The 17503-nt window shown below is 35.9% G+C and overlaps 1 protein-coding gene across 2 annotated transcripts in view; it reads left to right on the forward strand.

Annotated features, from left to right (window-relative positions):
- Positions 1-11488: 11488 nt before the first annotated feature.
- Positions 11489-17503, forward strand: part of PCCB (propionyl-CoA carboxylase subunit beta) — a 58936-nt gene continuing 52921 nt past the window's right edge. For both annotated transcript variants that reach the window (XM_003766418.4, XM_031959782.1), the window contains exons 1-3: positions 11489-11733; positions 14680-14799; positions 16738-16806. In XM_003766418.4, the coding sequence (XP_003766466.1) occupies positions 11542-11733; positions 14680-14799; positions 16738-16806 (381 nt within the window). In that variant the 5' untranslated portion in view covers positions 11489-11541. The remainder of the gene's footprint in view (positions 11734-14679; positions 14800-16737; positions 16807-17503) is intronic.

Consider the following 17503-nt stretch of genomic DNA (forward strand, 5'->3'; position numbering starts at 1 on the left):
AGTTTATCTGGAAGAACAAAAGATCAAAAATTTCAAGGGAATTAATGATAAAAAATGCAAATGAAGGTGGTCTAGCTGTATCAGACCTAACACTATATTATAAAGCAGCGGTCATTGAAACCATTTGGTACTGGAGAAGAAATGGAATAGTTGATCAGTTTACAGGACAAAATAGTCAACAACTATAGCAATCTAGTGTTTGATAAACCCAAAGACCCCAACTTTTGGAATAAGAACTCACTATTTGATCAAAATTTCTGGGAAAATTGGAAAATAGCATTGACCCACACCTAACACTCTATATCAAGATAAATTAAAATAAGCTTATAATTTAGACATAAAGAGTGATATTATAAGCAAATTAGAAGAACAGTGCCTGATCTGTGGAGAAGGAAGGAATTTATGGCCAAAGAAGAAATAAAGTTCCTTATGAAATGCAAATTAGATTATTTTTACTTTATTAATTTAAAAAGTTTTTATATAAACAAAATCAATAAAGATAAGATTATAAGGGAAGCAGTAAACTGAGAAAAAATTTTATATCCAAGGGTTCTGATAAAGGCCTCATTTCTAAATATATATAGAGATTTATAAGCCATTGTCTAATTGATAATAGTCAAAGCATTTGACTATTTCTAAAATATATAGAGATTTATAAGCCATTCTCTAATTGATAATAGTCAAAGCATGTGAACAGACAATTTTTAGATGAAGAAATTAAAACCATTTCTAGTCATATGAAAAAATACACTAAATTACTATTGATCAGAGAGGTGCAAATTAAAACAATACCACTGCACACCTCTCAGATTGGTTAAGATGACAGGAAAAGATAATGATGAATGTTGGCGGGGATGTGGGAAAACTGGGACACTGATACATTGTTGGTGGAGTTGTAAACTGAAATATGAAATTATGCCCAAAAGGCTATCAAATTGTGCATACTCTTTATCCAGCAGTGTCTCTCCTGGGCCTGTATCCCAAAGAGATCATAAAAAAGGGAAAAGGACTCACATGTTCAAAAATGTTTGTGTCAGTCCTTTTTATAGTGACAAGGAATTGGATACTGAGTGGATATCCATCAATTGGAGCATGGCTAAATAAGGTGTGGTATATTAATGTTATATTGTTCTATAACAATCAGCAAGATGATTTCAGAAAGGCCTGGGGAGACCTACATGAACTAATGCTAAGTGGAGTAGAACTAAGAGAACATTGCACATAGCAACAAGAAAATTAAATATTTTTAATTTAAAAAAAGACATTATTGGTGACTTTGGAAAGAGCAGTTTCTGTTGAATAATGACGTTAGGAGATAGGTTGTACAGAGTTAAGAGTGAGAAGAGAAGTGGAACTGTCGATTATAAATGGCCTTCTCAAGGAATTGCTGTGTTCTGGGATTTAATACAATGATTACAATGTAATTCCTCAACAGAAGCATCTGAAGGACATCGCCAGTCATATCTAGTCTCTCTTTAACTTTACACAGCCTTGGATCTTTTTCATCACAGTGGGGACAACCTCTGTCAAACATACATCCATTTTATTCCTTATCCAATCCTTGTTTAATCCTTGTTTAATTTTATTCCTTTTAATAATCAGAGGATCAACAGAGTAAGTTCTTTCTGTTGTTTCTTTCTCTTTTTTATTAAGTAGTTTCAATTTTAGAAAGATTTTCAATTGAAAATTTTTCCCTCTCCTTCTCTCCTCCTCAAAATGGTAAGCAATGTGCAATCATGTATAATTTATTTCCATATTACTCATGTTGTGAAAGAAGAAATAGTATTGTGTCTTTCAAGAAATCTTGAGGAATAGGGAAACACCTTGTAAGCTGGTATTAAGTTCTACTGAATCAAATGCTATTTAATAGTCAATAAACAAATTATTTAATGTGATCTTAAGTTGTCTGTAATTTTTAGTTAATTGTGAAGATGTAGTTCCTGTTGAATACTGCTTATGAATACTTATCTTTTCTCTTATTGAGTCTATCTTCATTTTACATATAGATGAATCTCATAAAGATTTTCCATTGTTGGGGAGAGAGGTATATAATATATACATAAATATAAATTTATATATGTACATAGTTTGGGATGTTTCAGTACTAAAATTCAAGATTTTTTTCTGTATATATGTCACTCAATATCCTTACAATTGTGTCACTTCCAGCATTGATTTCCTCTTTGTGTACTTGGTGTAAAATTTCTGTTTTTCTTGTCTTTGTTCTCTTTAGTACCAATTCTACCCCCTCTGTAAGCATTTTTCTCCTCTTTGTTGTTCTTTCATTTTCATCCTTAAATGCCTCTAGAATTATTTTTGCTTTGTTGGATAGTTTGCTAAGCTTTCTATAAACTGGCTTTGCCCTCTACTGCTTCTGTCTATTTTATAAGATTATACTAGTCATAATAATTCATGATCTTTTTCCATGACTCTTTCAAAATAATTTTTGTAATTCTGAACTTTTCAAATACCAACAAAAATATAAGCAATTTCTACATAGACAAAAGGGAACCAGAAAAAGAATACTGAGTAGTATACATGGAGCTGTAATTCTCTACTATATACTGCTTATTTAAGTTTATAAAACATTCAACAAGTTAAAATGCCAAAGTGGATAGAAAGCCAGGTATTGAAGGCAGGAACTTCCTTTTGTTTTATGAACTTGTAGAAATGTTGCATTGACACTAATCATTCATTTTTGCATCACTAACATTAACTTCTTCTTCATCAGGTTATGGTGGTTGTTATTTTGCTGAAGTATTGATTGATTTTGATTTTCTTTTTTTTCTTTCTCTTTTTCTTTAAAAAAAGTTGTTATAAGTCATGGCTTTCTAGGGAGAGAGACAAAGATACAGGAGTAAATCTAGTTAATATAAAAACAAAAGATAGCAATAAAAATCCCACTTTAAAAGAATATCATAATAGAGAATTTATGTAACCCTTAAAAGTTTGTAAAGCATTTTACTTTTAGTCCTCACAATAACTCTATGAAGTAGATATGATTTTACTTTTAAGGAAATTGAGTATGAGTGACTTGCCCAGAGTCACACAGCTAATAAATTTTTGAGATAGGATTTAGTTTAAATCCTAAAACTGAGTTTTTCTTGATTCTAACTCTAATATGCAATCAACTTCCCCCTCTAGCTGTCACTTTATCATCACTTAAACATCATTTAGATCCATCCATTTTCTCAAATGTTTTTAACCTTTCTAAATTTCTCTTGATTCCCATGTTTGCATTTCTAAGTTTCTGCTCAGCACTAGTCTTGTCATCAAAATTGCCTGAAGGTCTTCTGTTCTATTAAAGATCCATCTTTTCCTTGTGTGATTATATTGAAGATAAATTATTGCTGATTATAAACATTTATTTTTTTTCTTTTTTTGAGGTTATCAAATACTCCTGTGTGAACCAGAAATTATAAGATTTTACAGATGAACTAATAGTCTAACCAGTATTGCCTTTGGCAGCTGACTTGCTGTTTGGCAAGTAAGCCAGAGAAGACAGCTAGAAGGAACAGAAAATACAGCTCTGGATTTGGAGTCTGGAAGACCTAAGGGTGAATCTTGTCTCAGACACAAACTAGCTATGTTACCCTGAACAAGTTATTTAAATGCTGTGAGCCTAACTCCCACATCTATAAATGAGGGAGTTGTATTTGCTAGTTTCTAAAGTCCCTTACAGCTCTAAATATGTGATGATATACCAGATGTTTGCTAAGGTGCTTTATTATTGTGATAATTAATTTACAATGGTTAAACTCCTGGACAAAAATACTAAAGTCATTATTCATGTCATTTCTGTTGTATATTTCTTATTTCTAAACACTATTTGTTTAAATAGCTTGTTTTTCAGTTGTGTCCAACTCTTCATGACTCCATTTGGGATTTTGTTGGTAGAGAAACTGGAATGGTTTACTGTTTTCTTCTTCAGCTCATTTTACAGATGAGGAACTAGGGCAAACAGGATTAAATGACTTGTCCAGAGTCACATAGTTAGTGTCAGGCCAGATTTGTACTTAGGAAGATGTCTTCCTGACTTCATACCTGGCTTTCTATCCACTGTGCCATTTAGCTGCCCTATTTAAAAAGTACAAGATCATATGTTTTTCTCATTATTCTTTCATCTTATTTTTGTTAACTGATCTTCTGACCCACTGATGCACACAAACTTAGGGATTACACTAATATTTGGGTAGAAAAAAATATTTAATGTTATTAAAGACTGCACTGAAAGACACAGTGTTCAGAACAAAGAGAGGTAATAATTCTGCTATAAACTGCTCTTATCGTCACATTCAAAGTACAAGACTCAGTTCAAAGTAGCTTTTTTTTTTTTAAAGAAAGGTCATATACAAGTTATAGATTTCTAAAGGAGTATAACAAAGATGGTGACAAGACTAGCATCCATGCCAAGTATAAACTTTTGAAGGAACTGAGAATATTTAGCCTGGAGAAGAGATGATTTAAAGAAAAATGTTAATAGTTTTTGATTATGTTGGAAGACTGTCCCATATAAGAGTACTTGCTTGCTCCAGAAGGCAGAAAAAGAAATGATCCTTGGGTGCAGAAGAAGAGAAATTGGGCCTAATTTAAAGAGACATTTCCTAATAAGGAATTATATTATATTATATTATATGGTATACCAAGCTAGAAGAGGCTATTTCAGGAAGGAATGGATTCCTCTTTACCTAGTCTTCAAATTGAGGACGAATAACCATTTGTTGGGAATATTAGAGAAAGGATTTTAAACCACTTAGGAGTTGAATTAGATGGTCACTAAGATAACTTTCAACTCTGAAATTCTATGATTCTTAGTTAATAGGATAAATGTTAAAATTTATTTTGGGGATTTGGATTTGTTGATTGAAAGAGATGTTTCTGCAGAGTTATGGGGACACAAGCTAAATAGAAAAATGTTGATAAAATATTAGGTGTGGAGAGGAAATAAAGTATCAGACATAAAGTAAATTTTTTTCAAGAAATTTTTTCAAGAAGGCCAATAGTTAAATATTGTAAAGAGACTGAGCAGATGATGGAGGGAGAAAACTAGCCAGTTCCCCTTCTCCAGCCTAAACTCCTTAAAAGAAATCTAGACAACATATCAGATCAGACTCTGTTGAGGAAATCCAGGAAAAAGATCATAGCAAGATTTTTCCAGTCCACATCAGCATAGGAAGACAGAGACAGGTTTGGTCCAGGAACATGGTAGGGGGCTTGCTGGCTTGAACATTCCAACTCAAGCAGGGGCTTTATACCAGGGCAAGAGGAAGTCCACGACCCATATGAGTCCCCCTAACCTTATGTGGGAACAGGTATCAACTGGCAACCTTGTCATTCATTACCCAGTTCTGGCCTATACATCCAGAAATGTAAGGGTAAGGAGGATGCTGGAAGTAAAGAACAGTTGCAGATCCCAGTTTGTATCCTAAGCAAAAAGCAACTGTGTGGCTTAGACCTCAGTAGCAGAGTTCCAACTTCTAGCTCTGTCTGAAGTCTACAGAGGAATAATCATGTCAAGAATCCCAGACCAAATTGAAGCTTGCAGTCTTTTGTCTCTGAATCAAGTCTTCCAGTTGGTTGATAAGGGCTGAATTAGGCAACAGTGCATGATTGCTTAGATCCAAACCCAGATCAGGAGCTTGCAGAGCTCAGACCAGAGAGGCAGCAATCAGAATTTCTCCTGCATCAAGCTACTTTGTGAGCACTGAAAGCTTGGTGGTCAACCTGAGCTGTCCATAAGATATTGGAACCGAACAACAGTGAATATCATAAGAAAGCAGCAAAAGGACCAGTCTACATTTCTCCAGAAGTACACAGCATCTAACACCAGCATCAAGTCTGAAGTAAAAAAGTAAGCTGGAAGAATAAGTAAAAGAAAAAAGAATCCCATCATAAATAGAAAATATGGTTGTAATGTCAGGACTAGCTCTCTGGAGAATCTTGGTCTTTAGGTAGAGGAGTGATGAAGGCAGGATAGCCACCACAAAGCTGGTCAGAGATGGAGTCCAGGCACTTCTTTGTATCTATGTCTGAGACTCTTCTGTGTCTGTGGCTGAGAGACTTCTGTTTCTTCAGCCCTTAAATACCTCAGTACAATACCTGTATCTATGTCTGTGGCTGAGAGACTTCTGTATCCCTCAGCCCTTAAATATCTCAGTACAATTACATTATTACAACACACTGAGTATATGCAACGATTACATCACATATCACATTAAGAATATGTTTAGAGAACCATTTCTCACACTGAGTAGGTAGGTGCTTAACTATAAACACCCTGTTGTCCTTGATTCAAGTATACCTTTTCAGAATTCTGGCCCTCTACATATAGTGACATGTTCAAGACAAACCTAGAAGGAGAAAACGATTACAAAATATCTACAAACAAAGCCTCAAAGAAAACATGGCTTTGGCAGAGAGAATTCCTGGAAAAAAATGAAGCAAAAGTTATTTGGGTTTTTTTAAGTGTTTTAAGATGTTTTTATAAATGAAATGAGAGAGCTAGAGGAAAAAAAAATTAAAAAGAAATAAAAGCTATAGAAGAAAGAGTTAGAAAGGGAATTAACAGCTTGGTACAAAACCTTGCCCAAGCAACAAACCCTGAAAATGAAAATGAATTGTAGAGAAGTAAATGATTCCTTAAGATGATAAGTACTAAAAGCTTTAAAAAGTAGAAGAAAATACAAGGCATATCATAGAAATAACAATTAACCTGGAAACCAAATCAAGACAAAAAAAAATTTAAGAATCACTGTACTACCTACAAACTTAGAAATCGTCTTCAAAAAATATTAAAAAGAAAATGCCCATATCTCTTTGAACCAGAGGGCAAAGTGAAAACAGAAATCATCTATCACCTCCTGAAATAAAACTTAATGAAAACTCACTGGAATCCAGAGTAAAAGGGAAAATACTGTAAGTAGCCAGAAAGAAAAACTCCAAGTATCAAAGAATCAGTCAGAATCACACATGATTTAGCAGTCATCACTTTATAAAGGAGCAGAGAGCTTAGAATATAATATTCTAGAAGGCAAGAGATATAGACTGATAGACGAAGAAAACAAACAACAAAATTGAATGTAATCTTGTAGAAGACAATTTTTAATTGATTTAGAACTTTAAAGGATTCCTGATGAAAAGCCTGGGGACACATAGAAACAGTTCAAAAATAGGGTTAAGCAAAGCATAAAAAAATAAACATGAAAGAACACTAAAAGACTAAAAGAAATTAATTGCTTATATTTAAGCATGATGAGATACATGTGTCTTCTCTGAACTCTACCACTATCAGGGGTCACAGAGGGAGTTTAATCAAAGAGGATCTGGGAGTAGTTCTATGTATTGGTCTTAAGAATGGAAAATGAGGGGAAGAGAAATTATATGGGGGGGAGGCAGAGAGGGAAAGAAAGAAGAGAAAATCATCTCATCTAATCAGGAGGTATAGAAGTCTATTCAAAGAAGGAGAAAAGGGGAGAGCAGATGACACTAGAATTTCACTAAGAATACATAAATAAATTCAATAAAAAAGATATACAAAAATTCAACAAAAAAGATATATTGGTTTTTGACTAATGACTGGAAATGTTAATATGGCAGGAACTAAGGAATTGAAGATGGTAAGAGAAGGATGATTTATGGAGCAAGGTATTAGGAGAAGTGGTAAGATCAAGGGCAAAAGAGCAAGAAAAGGGGATAATTTTTTCTCTGAGACAGGAGAGAAAGAAGAGTCTGGCAAAACAGTCTATATCTCTTGCCTTCTAGAACATGTGGAGAAAGGAAGTTGAGGATGCTCAACTATTAAGTTGTATCAGTGCTGCAAGATTTGATTGCTTTTGTAATAAGTGATTTAGGGGAAACATGGTTAGCTCTTTCCAGTCTTCTTAGACTTGACTTCCTTATACATACTCCATACTCAACAATCCAGGGACATTGACCTCTTTGCTGTTCTTCCCACCCACCAACACACTATCTCTCTATTCTTTGTATTTTCACTGGTTGACCCTCATTCCTGGAATTCTCTCTCTACTCCCATCTCCTGGTTTCATTTGCATCTTTCAAGTATTAGCTAAAATTCTACCTTATGCAAGACTCCTTCCCCATTCTCAGTACTAGTTTTTTCCTGTGATTACTTTTTTGTCTATTTAATAATAGATATGATAATAGATAAATACAGATAAGCATTTATCCTGTATGTGCACTTAACATCATATACCAAGATAAGATCAAAATGGGTCATGATTTAGGCATAAAGAACAAGATATAAATAAATTAGAGGAACATAGGATAGTTTATCTCTCAGACTTGTGGAGGAGGAAGGAATTTGTGACCAAAGAAGAACTAGAGATTATTATTGATCACAAAATAAAAAATTTTGATTACATCAAATTAAAAAGCCTTTGTACAAACAAAACTAATACAAACAAAATTAGAAGGGAAGCAACAAACTGGGAAAACATCTTCACAGTTAAAGGTTCTGATAAAGGCCTCATTTCCAAAACATATAGAGAATTGATTCTAATTTATAAGAAATCAAACCATTCTCCAAATGAAAAATGGTCAAAGGATATGAACAGACAATTTTCAGAGGATGAAATTGAAACTATTTCCACTCATGTGAAAGAATGTTCCAAATCACTATGGATCAGAGAAATGCAAATTAAGACAACTCTGAGATGCCACTACACACCTGTCAGATTGGCTAAGATGACAGGAACAAATAATGATGATTGCTGGAGGGTATGCGGGAAAACTGGGACGTTGATGCATTGTTGGTGGAGTTGTAAACGAATCCAACCATTCTGGAGAGCAATCTGGAATTATGCCCAAAAAGTTATCAAACTGTGCATACCCTTTGATATCCAGCAGTGTTTCTACTGGACTTATATCCCAAAGAGATACTAAAGAAGGGAAAGGGACCTGTATGTGCCAAAATGTTTGTGGCAGCCCTTTTTGTAGTGGCCAGAAACTGGGAAAATGAATGGATGCCCATCAATTGGAAAATGGTTGGGTAAATTGTGGTATATGAATGTTATGGAATATTATTGTTCTGTAAGAAATGAGGATGAATACATAGAGGCTTGGAGAGACTTACATGAACTGATGCTAAGTGAAATGAGCAGAACCAGGAAATCATTATATACCTCAACAGCGATAGTGTATGAGGATGTATTCTGATGGAAGTGGATATCTTCGACAAAGAGAAGATCCAGTTCAGTTCCAATTGATCAGTGATGGACAGAAGCAGCTACACCCAGAGAAGGAACACTGGGAAATGAATGTAAACTGTTTGCATTTTTGTTTTTCTTCCAAGGTTATTTTTACCTTCTGAATCCAATTCTCCCTGAGCAACAAGAGAACTGTTCGGTTCTGCACATACATATTGTATCTAGTATATACTGTGTCATATTTAACATGTATAGGACTGCTTGCCATCTGGGGAACGGGGTGGAGGGAGGGAGGGAAAAAGTCAGAACAGGAGTGAGTGCAAGAGATAATGTAAAAATTACCCATGCATATGTTCTGTCAATAAAAAGCTATAATAAAAAAAAAATTCTCATGCTAAAAAAATCATGTATGTGCATATCTATATCTACTTATATTATTTATCTCTCTAATCTTGTTTGTACATAGTTGTTTGCACATTGTCTTCCCCAGTGGTCTATGAGCTCTTTTCAGCAGGGACTGTTTTTGCCTTTCTTTGTATCACTAGCACTTAGCTTAACACAGTGCCTGGTACATATTAAGTGTTTACTAAATGCTTCTTCCCTACTATCGTGGGAAATGATACAGGCAATAATAGAAGGATTGTTGAGCAGAAAGGAGGGCTTTCATTTCTGTATGACTCACAGGCAATATTTACAATGCAGCTACATCCATCATCCAATTTAAACACTTTTATGTATACCATGGTTAATGATCAACTTTATTTAACACTGCTGCTCACACCTATGATTATTTGTCATCTTTGGCTGTTAGGTGGCAAAACCTGAGTCCATGAACTTTCACCCATCACACATTGACCAACAGCACGGACAGTAAAAGTTCTTTTTTTTCTTTAAATTTTTTTTTAATTTAATAGCCTTTTATTTACAGGTTATATGTATGGGTAACTTTACAGCATTGACAATTGCCAAACTTCTTGTTCCAGTTTTTCACCTCTTACCCCCTACCCCCTCCCCCAGATGGCAGGATGACTGGTAGATGTTAAATACATTAAAATATAAATTAGATACACAATAAGTATACATGACCAAAACATTATTTTGCTGTACAAAAAGAATCAGACTCTGAAATATTGTACAATTAGCTTGTGAAGGAAATCAAAAATGCAGGTGGGCAAAAATATAGGGATTGGGAATTCAATGTAATGGTTTTTAGTCATTTCCCAGAGTTCTTTTTCTGGGCATAGCTGGTTCAGTTCGTTGACAGTAAAAGTTCTAAGCTTTCATTCAGACTTTTGATTTAAGCTTGTTGGAGATGTCTTTTTTGGAAACATATAGACAATCAAAAATGTGAAGGATAAATTTATCTTTTGCTATTTTGCTAAATAATGCCCCAAATGTAGGAACGCCATGATTGTGATTGTTGGAGGAGTAAGGGTGAGAAAAATAGTTAAGAAATTTATTAATAGAGTGAAGAGTGTTTAAAAGTGGTCCAGTATGCTGAGCGAAAGGAGCAGAACCAGGAAATCATTATATACCTCAACAGCGATACTGTATGAGGATGTATTCTGATGGAAGTGGATTTCTTCAACAAAGACAAGATCTAACTTAGTTTCAGTTGATCAAGGATGGACAGAAGCAGCTACACCCAAAGAAAGAACACTAGGAAATGAATGTAAACTGCTTGCATTTTTGTGCTTCTTCCCGGGTTATTTATACCTTCTAAATCCAATTCTCCCTGAGCCACAAGAAAACTGTTCGGTTCTGCACACATATATTGTATCCAAGATCCACTGCAATCTATTTTAAAAAAAATAAACTTATTTTGTCACTTTGTAACAAAAAATAAAATAAAATAAAATAAAAGTGGCCCAGTGATGCAGTTCAGCTTAGCTGGGATGAGGATTTATTTTGGGTATTTCTATAAAACACACCTGGATTTATTCGTATTGCACTATAGGTTTTTTGAATTGTACTACGTAGGCAAAAAGGTACTACACAAAGTCTTTGAGTGGATCAGTGCAATTATTAATCAGGATTATTCTGGTAGCTGTAGGAAAGACACTTGAAAAGTAACTGGAATGGTTTAGGGCCTAGGAAAGCGTTCGGATGGGGGAACCAGCCCGACTCTAACTCCCGCAGTTCAGGATTAGACTTCTCCCACACGCCAAACGCTCCCAAAATTGTCGAAACAGCCTCAACCACGTGGACTGATAGACAAAACAGCCAGTATGCAGGGCCAGATCATCTTCCCCCAGGAGGTTGTGTATGCGCTGTTCTAGTAGAGCAGGCGGCGCATGCGCAATGTCACCACTGCGCCCAACGCGCCGGCGCGGTGAGAAAAGGTGGGGAAGAAGGCGGACAGGAAACCAGAACAAAGATGGCGGTTGCACTGCGGGCGGCGGCGGCCGGGACCATCCGGTGCGCTCTAGTAAGCGGTACCAGGGGCTGGACGGCGCAGGCCCGGAGATACTGCAGCCAGCCCGTCACCGTTAGAGAGCGCATCGAAAAGAAACGCCAAGAAGCGCTGCTCGGAGGCGGTCAGAAACGTATCGATGCTCAGCACAAACGGGTGAGTCAGAAAGACAACTAGCCTTAAGCCCCGCCCCAGTCCGCTCTCGGCCTATTATTTTGTGGCGTGCGCGAAGACGCCCACTTGGAGTCAGCCAATCAACGAAGTGTAATACAGGAGGCGTGCTCCAGCCCCTCCCACTTTTCCATTTTTCAGTCTGTTTCAGTAAAGGGACTCTCTCTAACTCTTCCCCACTTTAGGCCCTCTAAAATCTTATGCTAAAATTACTTTAAAAGTAGTTCGCCTCTTCTCTTTCTGTTTGTTCTTCCTCTCCTCCTCTCCCTCCCTTCTTCCTTTCCTCCTTCCGTCCTTCAGCTCCCTTTCTCTTTCCCTCTCTCTCTGTCTCTCCGTCTCTCTTTGTATCTCTCTCTGTCTCTGTGTTTCTCTGTCTCTGTCTCTCTGTCTCTGTCTCTCCGTCTCTCTTTGTATCTCTCTGTCTCTGTCTCTGTCTCTCTGTTTCTCTGTCTCTGTCTTTGTCTCTCTCTGTCTCTCTGTCTCTTTGTCTCTGTCTCTCTGTCTCTCCGTCTCTCTTTGTATCTCTCTCTGTCTCTCTGTTTCTCTGTCTCTGTCTCTCCGTCTCTTTGTCTCTCCGTCTCTCTTTGTATCCTGTCTCTCTGTTTCTCTGTCTCTGTCTTTGTCTCTCTGTCTCTGTCTCTCCGTCTCTTTGTATCTCTCTCTATCTCTCTGTTTCTCTGTCTCTGTCTCTGTCTCTGTCTCTCCGTCTCTCTTTGTATCTCTCTGTCTCTCCGTCTCTCTTTGTATCTCTCTCTGTCTCTCTGTTTCTCTGTCTCTGTCTCTCTGTCTCTGTCTCTCCGTCTCTCTTTGTATCTCTCTGTCTCTGTCTCTCCGTCTCTCTTTGTATCTCTCTGTCTCTGTCTCTCCGTCTCTCTTTGTATCTCTCTCTGTCTCTCTGTTTCTCTGTCTCTGTCTTTCTCTCCGTTTCTCTCTGTGTGTGTCTGTCTCTCTATAGCTGAGAGGCATTTGTCTGTCTGTCTCTCTCTCTCTCTTAAAGACCTGTATTCTGGGACGTCCGGGCAGGTTGGGACAGGTGGAGGCATTGAGCCAGGCGTGTAGGAAGAGCTGGGAGCTGGAACCCTAAAGAACTTTGCTTGCAACTCCCTCCTTTTATGACCGAGAAGAAGAGGTCCATAGAGCCTACCACCCACCTTGTTCCTGGTGCTTGAGCACACCCCTAGGATCCTTTCTTCCAGTCCTGTCTGACCCAGTTGCAACGTGATGCCATTTATTGCATTCTTTGGTTGTGGAGAGGATATTGAATTTGAACTTGCAAAATCCCTGACGCTTCTAATCACCTCTGACACTTAAAAATTTTTTTTTCAATCAGCAAACATTTATTTTCTTCCCCAACCCACTGTGAGGAAAAATTATAAACCCAGACCCTTGAAATAAATATGTATAATCTAAACAATTTCCCTGAATGGACATGTTCCAAAACATGTATCATTATGTACAGTGAGTCCTGATATAACCTCTCAGTCAGAACTGAGTAGTTCTTCCTCATAAGTCTTCTTGAACTCATGACTGATCATTACATTGATCAGTTTTAAATTTATTTTTTATTTCAATTTTTTTCATAATATAAAAATTATATTTTACTTTTTTGATCAACAAATTTATTTTTCTTCCCACTTTACCCTTTTGTTGAAAAAATCTTGTACCAAATATACATAATTAATCTAAAACAAATGCCCTTACTATTATATTTTGTACTTTGAGCCCATCATCTCTATGAGGAGGTAAATACCTTGCTACCTCCTGAGCTCTCTAGGTGGTCATTGCATTGACAGATTTCTTTCAAAGTTATTTGTCTTTACAATGTTTTTATGGCAAATTGTTCAATCTGTATTAGTTCAATACAAGTGTTTCCAGGTTTTTGAAACAGCCCCCTTCTTAATTTTTTAGAGTTCACTAATATTCCATTACAGGAATTGTCTTTAATTTGTTAAATCATTGTTCAATTGATGAGTACCCCCCTGAGTAAAAGGAGCTGAAGTAAATATTTTTGTCTCTGGCTCCTCTTTTGCTCTCTTTGGGGTATAGGCCTAATGATGGTATTTCTGGATCAAAGGCTATGCACAGATTAGTGATTTGAGGGGAAAGGGGATGTTTTCAAATTATTTCCAGAATATCCAGCCAGAAGTCTAGGTCATTTCTAAACTCCACCGGTAGTGCTATTATGACTATTTTCCTGAAATTACTCCCCAACCGTTTTCATTTTTTAATTTGTCACTTTTGCTGACCTAAATGTATGTGAAGTAGAATTTCATAATTGTTTTAATTTGCAATTCTATAATTGTAAGTGATTGGTTCATTAAAAAAATATGTCTATTCATGATTTGGATTTATTTTGACAATTTCCTGGTCTATCCTTTGACCATTTAACTACTGGATAATGGCTTTGGCTCTTAGATATTTTAATATATATAACAAAAACAAACACAGCAAAAATTATTTCCCAATTAACTATTTCCCTTCAGATTTTAATTGTATTGGTTTATTTATGAAAGATCTTTAAAATTTTATGTAATTAAATCATTATCTCTTATTTTATTATGAACTTTTTCCCTACCCAGGGTTATAAAAGGTGTTTCTTTACTTGATCTTCTGATTGCTTATTTGACCTTTTATAGTTAAGTCTTGTTATCATTTGGGGCTTATCTTTACATATGGTATCAGCTATTTGTCTAAACCTAATTTTTACCAAATTGGGAAAACAGCACTTTAACCTGTATCTTTACCAGTCATTTCAAATAGAATAGTCAGATTTGGGATGTTGGGGACCAAGGAAAGATTAAGAGAATACAAATGAATAGAGTGACAGAAAGCAAGATACAGTCACTGATAAGCTAATTTCCCCTTGGTTTTCCTTATATGATTCACAGACTATTTTACTCAGGGCATTTTGTGTGTACTTTTTCATTTCAGGGAAAACTAACAGCCAGAGAGAGAATTAGTGTCTTGCTGGATCCTGGGAGTTTTGTTGAAAGTGACATGTTTGTAGAACATAGATGTGCTGATTTTGGAATGGCATCGGATAAAAATAAGGTATTTATTAAGAATTGTGGCATGTATAATTCTACTACACAGATATTATTACATCTATTTATGTAGATGTAATGGCCCTGTTGTGTTAGGATTCTTGCAAAGTGATAAGTCAGTTGTCTAATTTTAGCATCATGCTTAGCAGTTCTCTAGTTCAGAGTTCACACCTTTCAGACCTTTAAGATTCACACATTAGTTCACACATTAGCATTCGAGATTAACAGGTCAGGAACCCACAATCCCACTCTCTCGGAGGAGGGGTCAACCTTTGAGTTCACACCTATAAAAGAGCATATAAAAAGACAAGCACTAGAGACTTGGAGAGATGGAGAAAGCAGGAGTCATTTGAGGAGACTGAGAGCCAGAAGTCAGTTTGGGAGATTCAGAGAGAGCTGGAGGCTGAAGCTGGCAGAGGCAAAGGACTAGTAACAAGAGCTCTCGGAACCAAGGAAAGCTAACTGGGCTATTTTGGAAGAGACAATAAAGGACTGGACTTTAAATCCTGGCTGCATTTGGGGTGATTATTACTCGGAACTGAAACTAAGGCTGCCTCCAGAAGCCCCACAAGAAATCTGCTCCCAGAGAACGATTATATTTTAGAAAAAAAGAACACTACACTATTGTACCATGGGAAGAGGGCTGTCTCAGTCAAAAAAGGCCCAGGGTTAAATTCTATCTCTGATACAAACCGCAACCTGAGTTTCCTAAATAATTCTCTAAGATTTGAGAAATCTTAGAAACAGTTGCTGATCTCCCCTCCAGAAGGAAATCACTGAAGAAATCATAGATGCAGGCGAAAAAAAAATCCCTGTTACACAATAGAGAATCGTTGGGTCTTTCCCCTGCTATCTTGGTATTCAGTAATTGTTTACTGCTGGTGGGGCATTTATAGGATGGACCCTGCAGAGTATACTCGGATGATTCAAGTCCTCTGTTGGGCTCTTGATTGATCTACATGTGCTAGTTTTGAGTAGAGAAGAGCTGGAATCTTTTCTAGGCAGTCACTTCTTTTAGAATTGCACATTGCTCAGAATTCATCATAATACATCTTTCAGAAGCTCTATCTTCTTTGGTTGCTTAGATTTTTAGCACTGTAGAAAAAAGGTCCTGGAACAAATGTTCAAAATAATGTTTTAGTTTCATTCAGACTTAGCTGAGAAAGCAAATCACAAAGTTTGACCATTACATATATATTTTTTTAACTTAACAAGAAATAGAAATACAACTCATGTTTATTTAATGGATGCTTTGGGCTCCAGGGAAGAGACAAAGTATAGGTAAGGAGAGCTCAGTAAGATATCCCCTATGATTTTTTTTAACCAAAAGAATCATAATTTAATTTTCACAGCATTCTAGCAATTATATAACCAGACATGAGTGGTTCTCTGTACTTAATTTTGTAACTTTAAGCTTGGTCTAGTTTTTCTAAGTATGGATCTACTGTAGTCTGAGGCTGGGAAATTGTCCTAACAATCTTTTTGGGAGAATTCCCATTGATCGATCAAATTCCTTTTATAATTGTGGCCTTCCTTTTGAGAAATCATGATGTTTGGTTTTTTACTTTAAAAAAGTTAAAATACATAACTCAGCATTCTCTGAGAACATTTACAAACCCAAGACTATGATTATATGAATTGATAATTCTAGACCTCCAGCTCTCAGGGAGTTTCATGTTTTTAGAAGCAGAATTTAAGACTTAAAAACTATACTAATAGTTCTTACTTCTTATGCAAATTTAGAAATCTGATCAATCTCTAATCCAGTGTGATTGCATTAATGGAGCTCATGGTTATTTTGTATTCATTGTTCATACTTGTATGCCAAGTGTTGTTTTTTAACTTTCATTTTTCATTTTTTTTATTAAAAAGCAACAACCATGTTAATTAAAATAGATAACATTTATGTTTTGGCTCTTATGTCTTTGATTTCTTTTTCCTGTAGTTTCCTGGAGATAGTGTGGTAACTGGCCGGGGTCGGATCAATGGAAGACTGGTTTATGTCTTCAGTCAGGTATAGTATATTCATTGTGAATATATGAGTTATATCTAGCTTTAATTGGATGTAATATGTTGAAATTTATCAGTCTAAAAGTAGAAGGGAACAAGAAAGGAATTAATCTTGAATTAGTCTTGAGAAAATGAAAACTCCTGCTTGATGGTAGGTAGATTTGTAATCCAGGCGGAAAGCTATCTAAAGGCTAAAGCTATTTTAGCAAAAAGATAAGGGACTACGTGTGCTGTGTCATATATACTCTCAGACATGATTATATTGTGTTGGTCAGTTTTGCATAACTGCTCTCTCTATATATGTAATATATAAAGTCATCAATAAAACTTAGTAAAAATTAAGGCCATAATTAAAAACCTATAAAAATAGAGGTTAACCACAAGGTGGAGTTATAGTAGAATGTAACCAGGGACTGTTTAACAAATGCTTAATGAATAAATGAAAAGAATGAGTGAGTAATAAGTGCATGTCTCAGGAATTTTTCTTGGAGGAAATATATGTCTTTAGTACAACTTTAGGTTTTAAGGAGATTCCCAAAGTGGAGTGAATATTACTCTGTGCAAGTGATTCTAGAAATTGTGAGTTTCCTCCTGGGGATAGTTAGTGAATGAGGTAATGTTCCAGATGGAGAATGCCTTGGAATAGAGAATATTTCTTAGCTATACTACTATGCCTATAATCCTAAGCCTATAACTATGAT

Source organism: Sarcophilus harrisii, chromosome 3 (genome assembly GCF_902635505.1).
Source record: "Sarcophilus harrisii chromosome 3, mSarHar1.11, whole genome shotgun sequence".
NCBI classification, from domain to species: domain Eukaryota; kingdom Metazoa; phylum Chordata; class Mammalia; order Dasyuromorphia; family Dasyuridae; genus Sarcophilus; species Sarcophilus harrisii.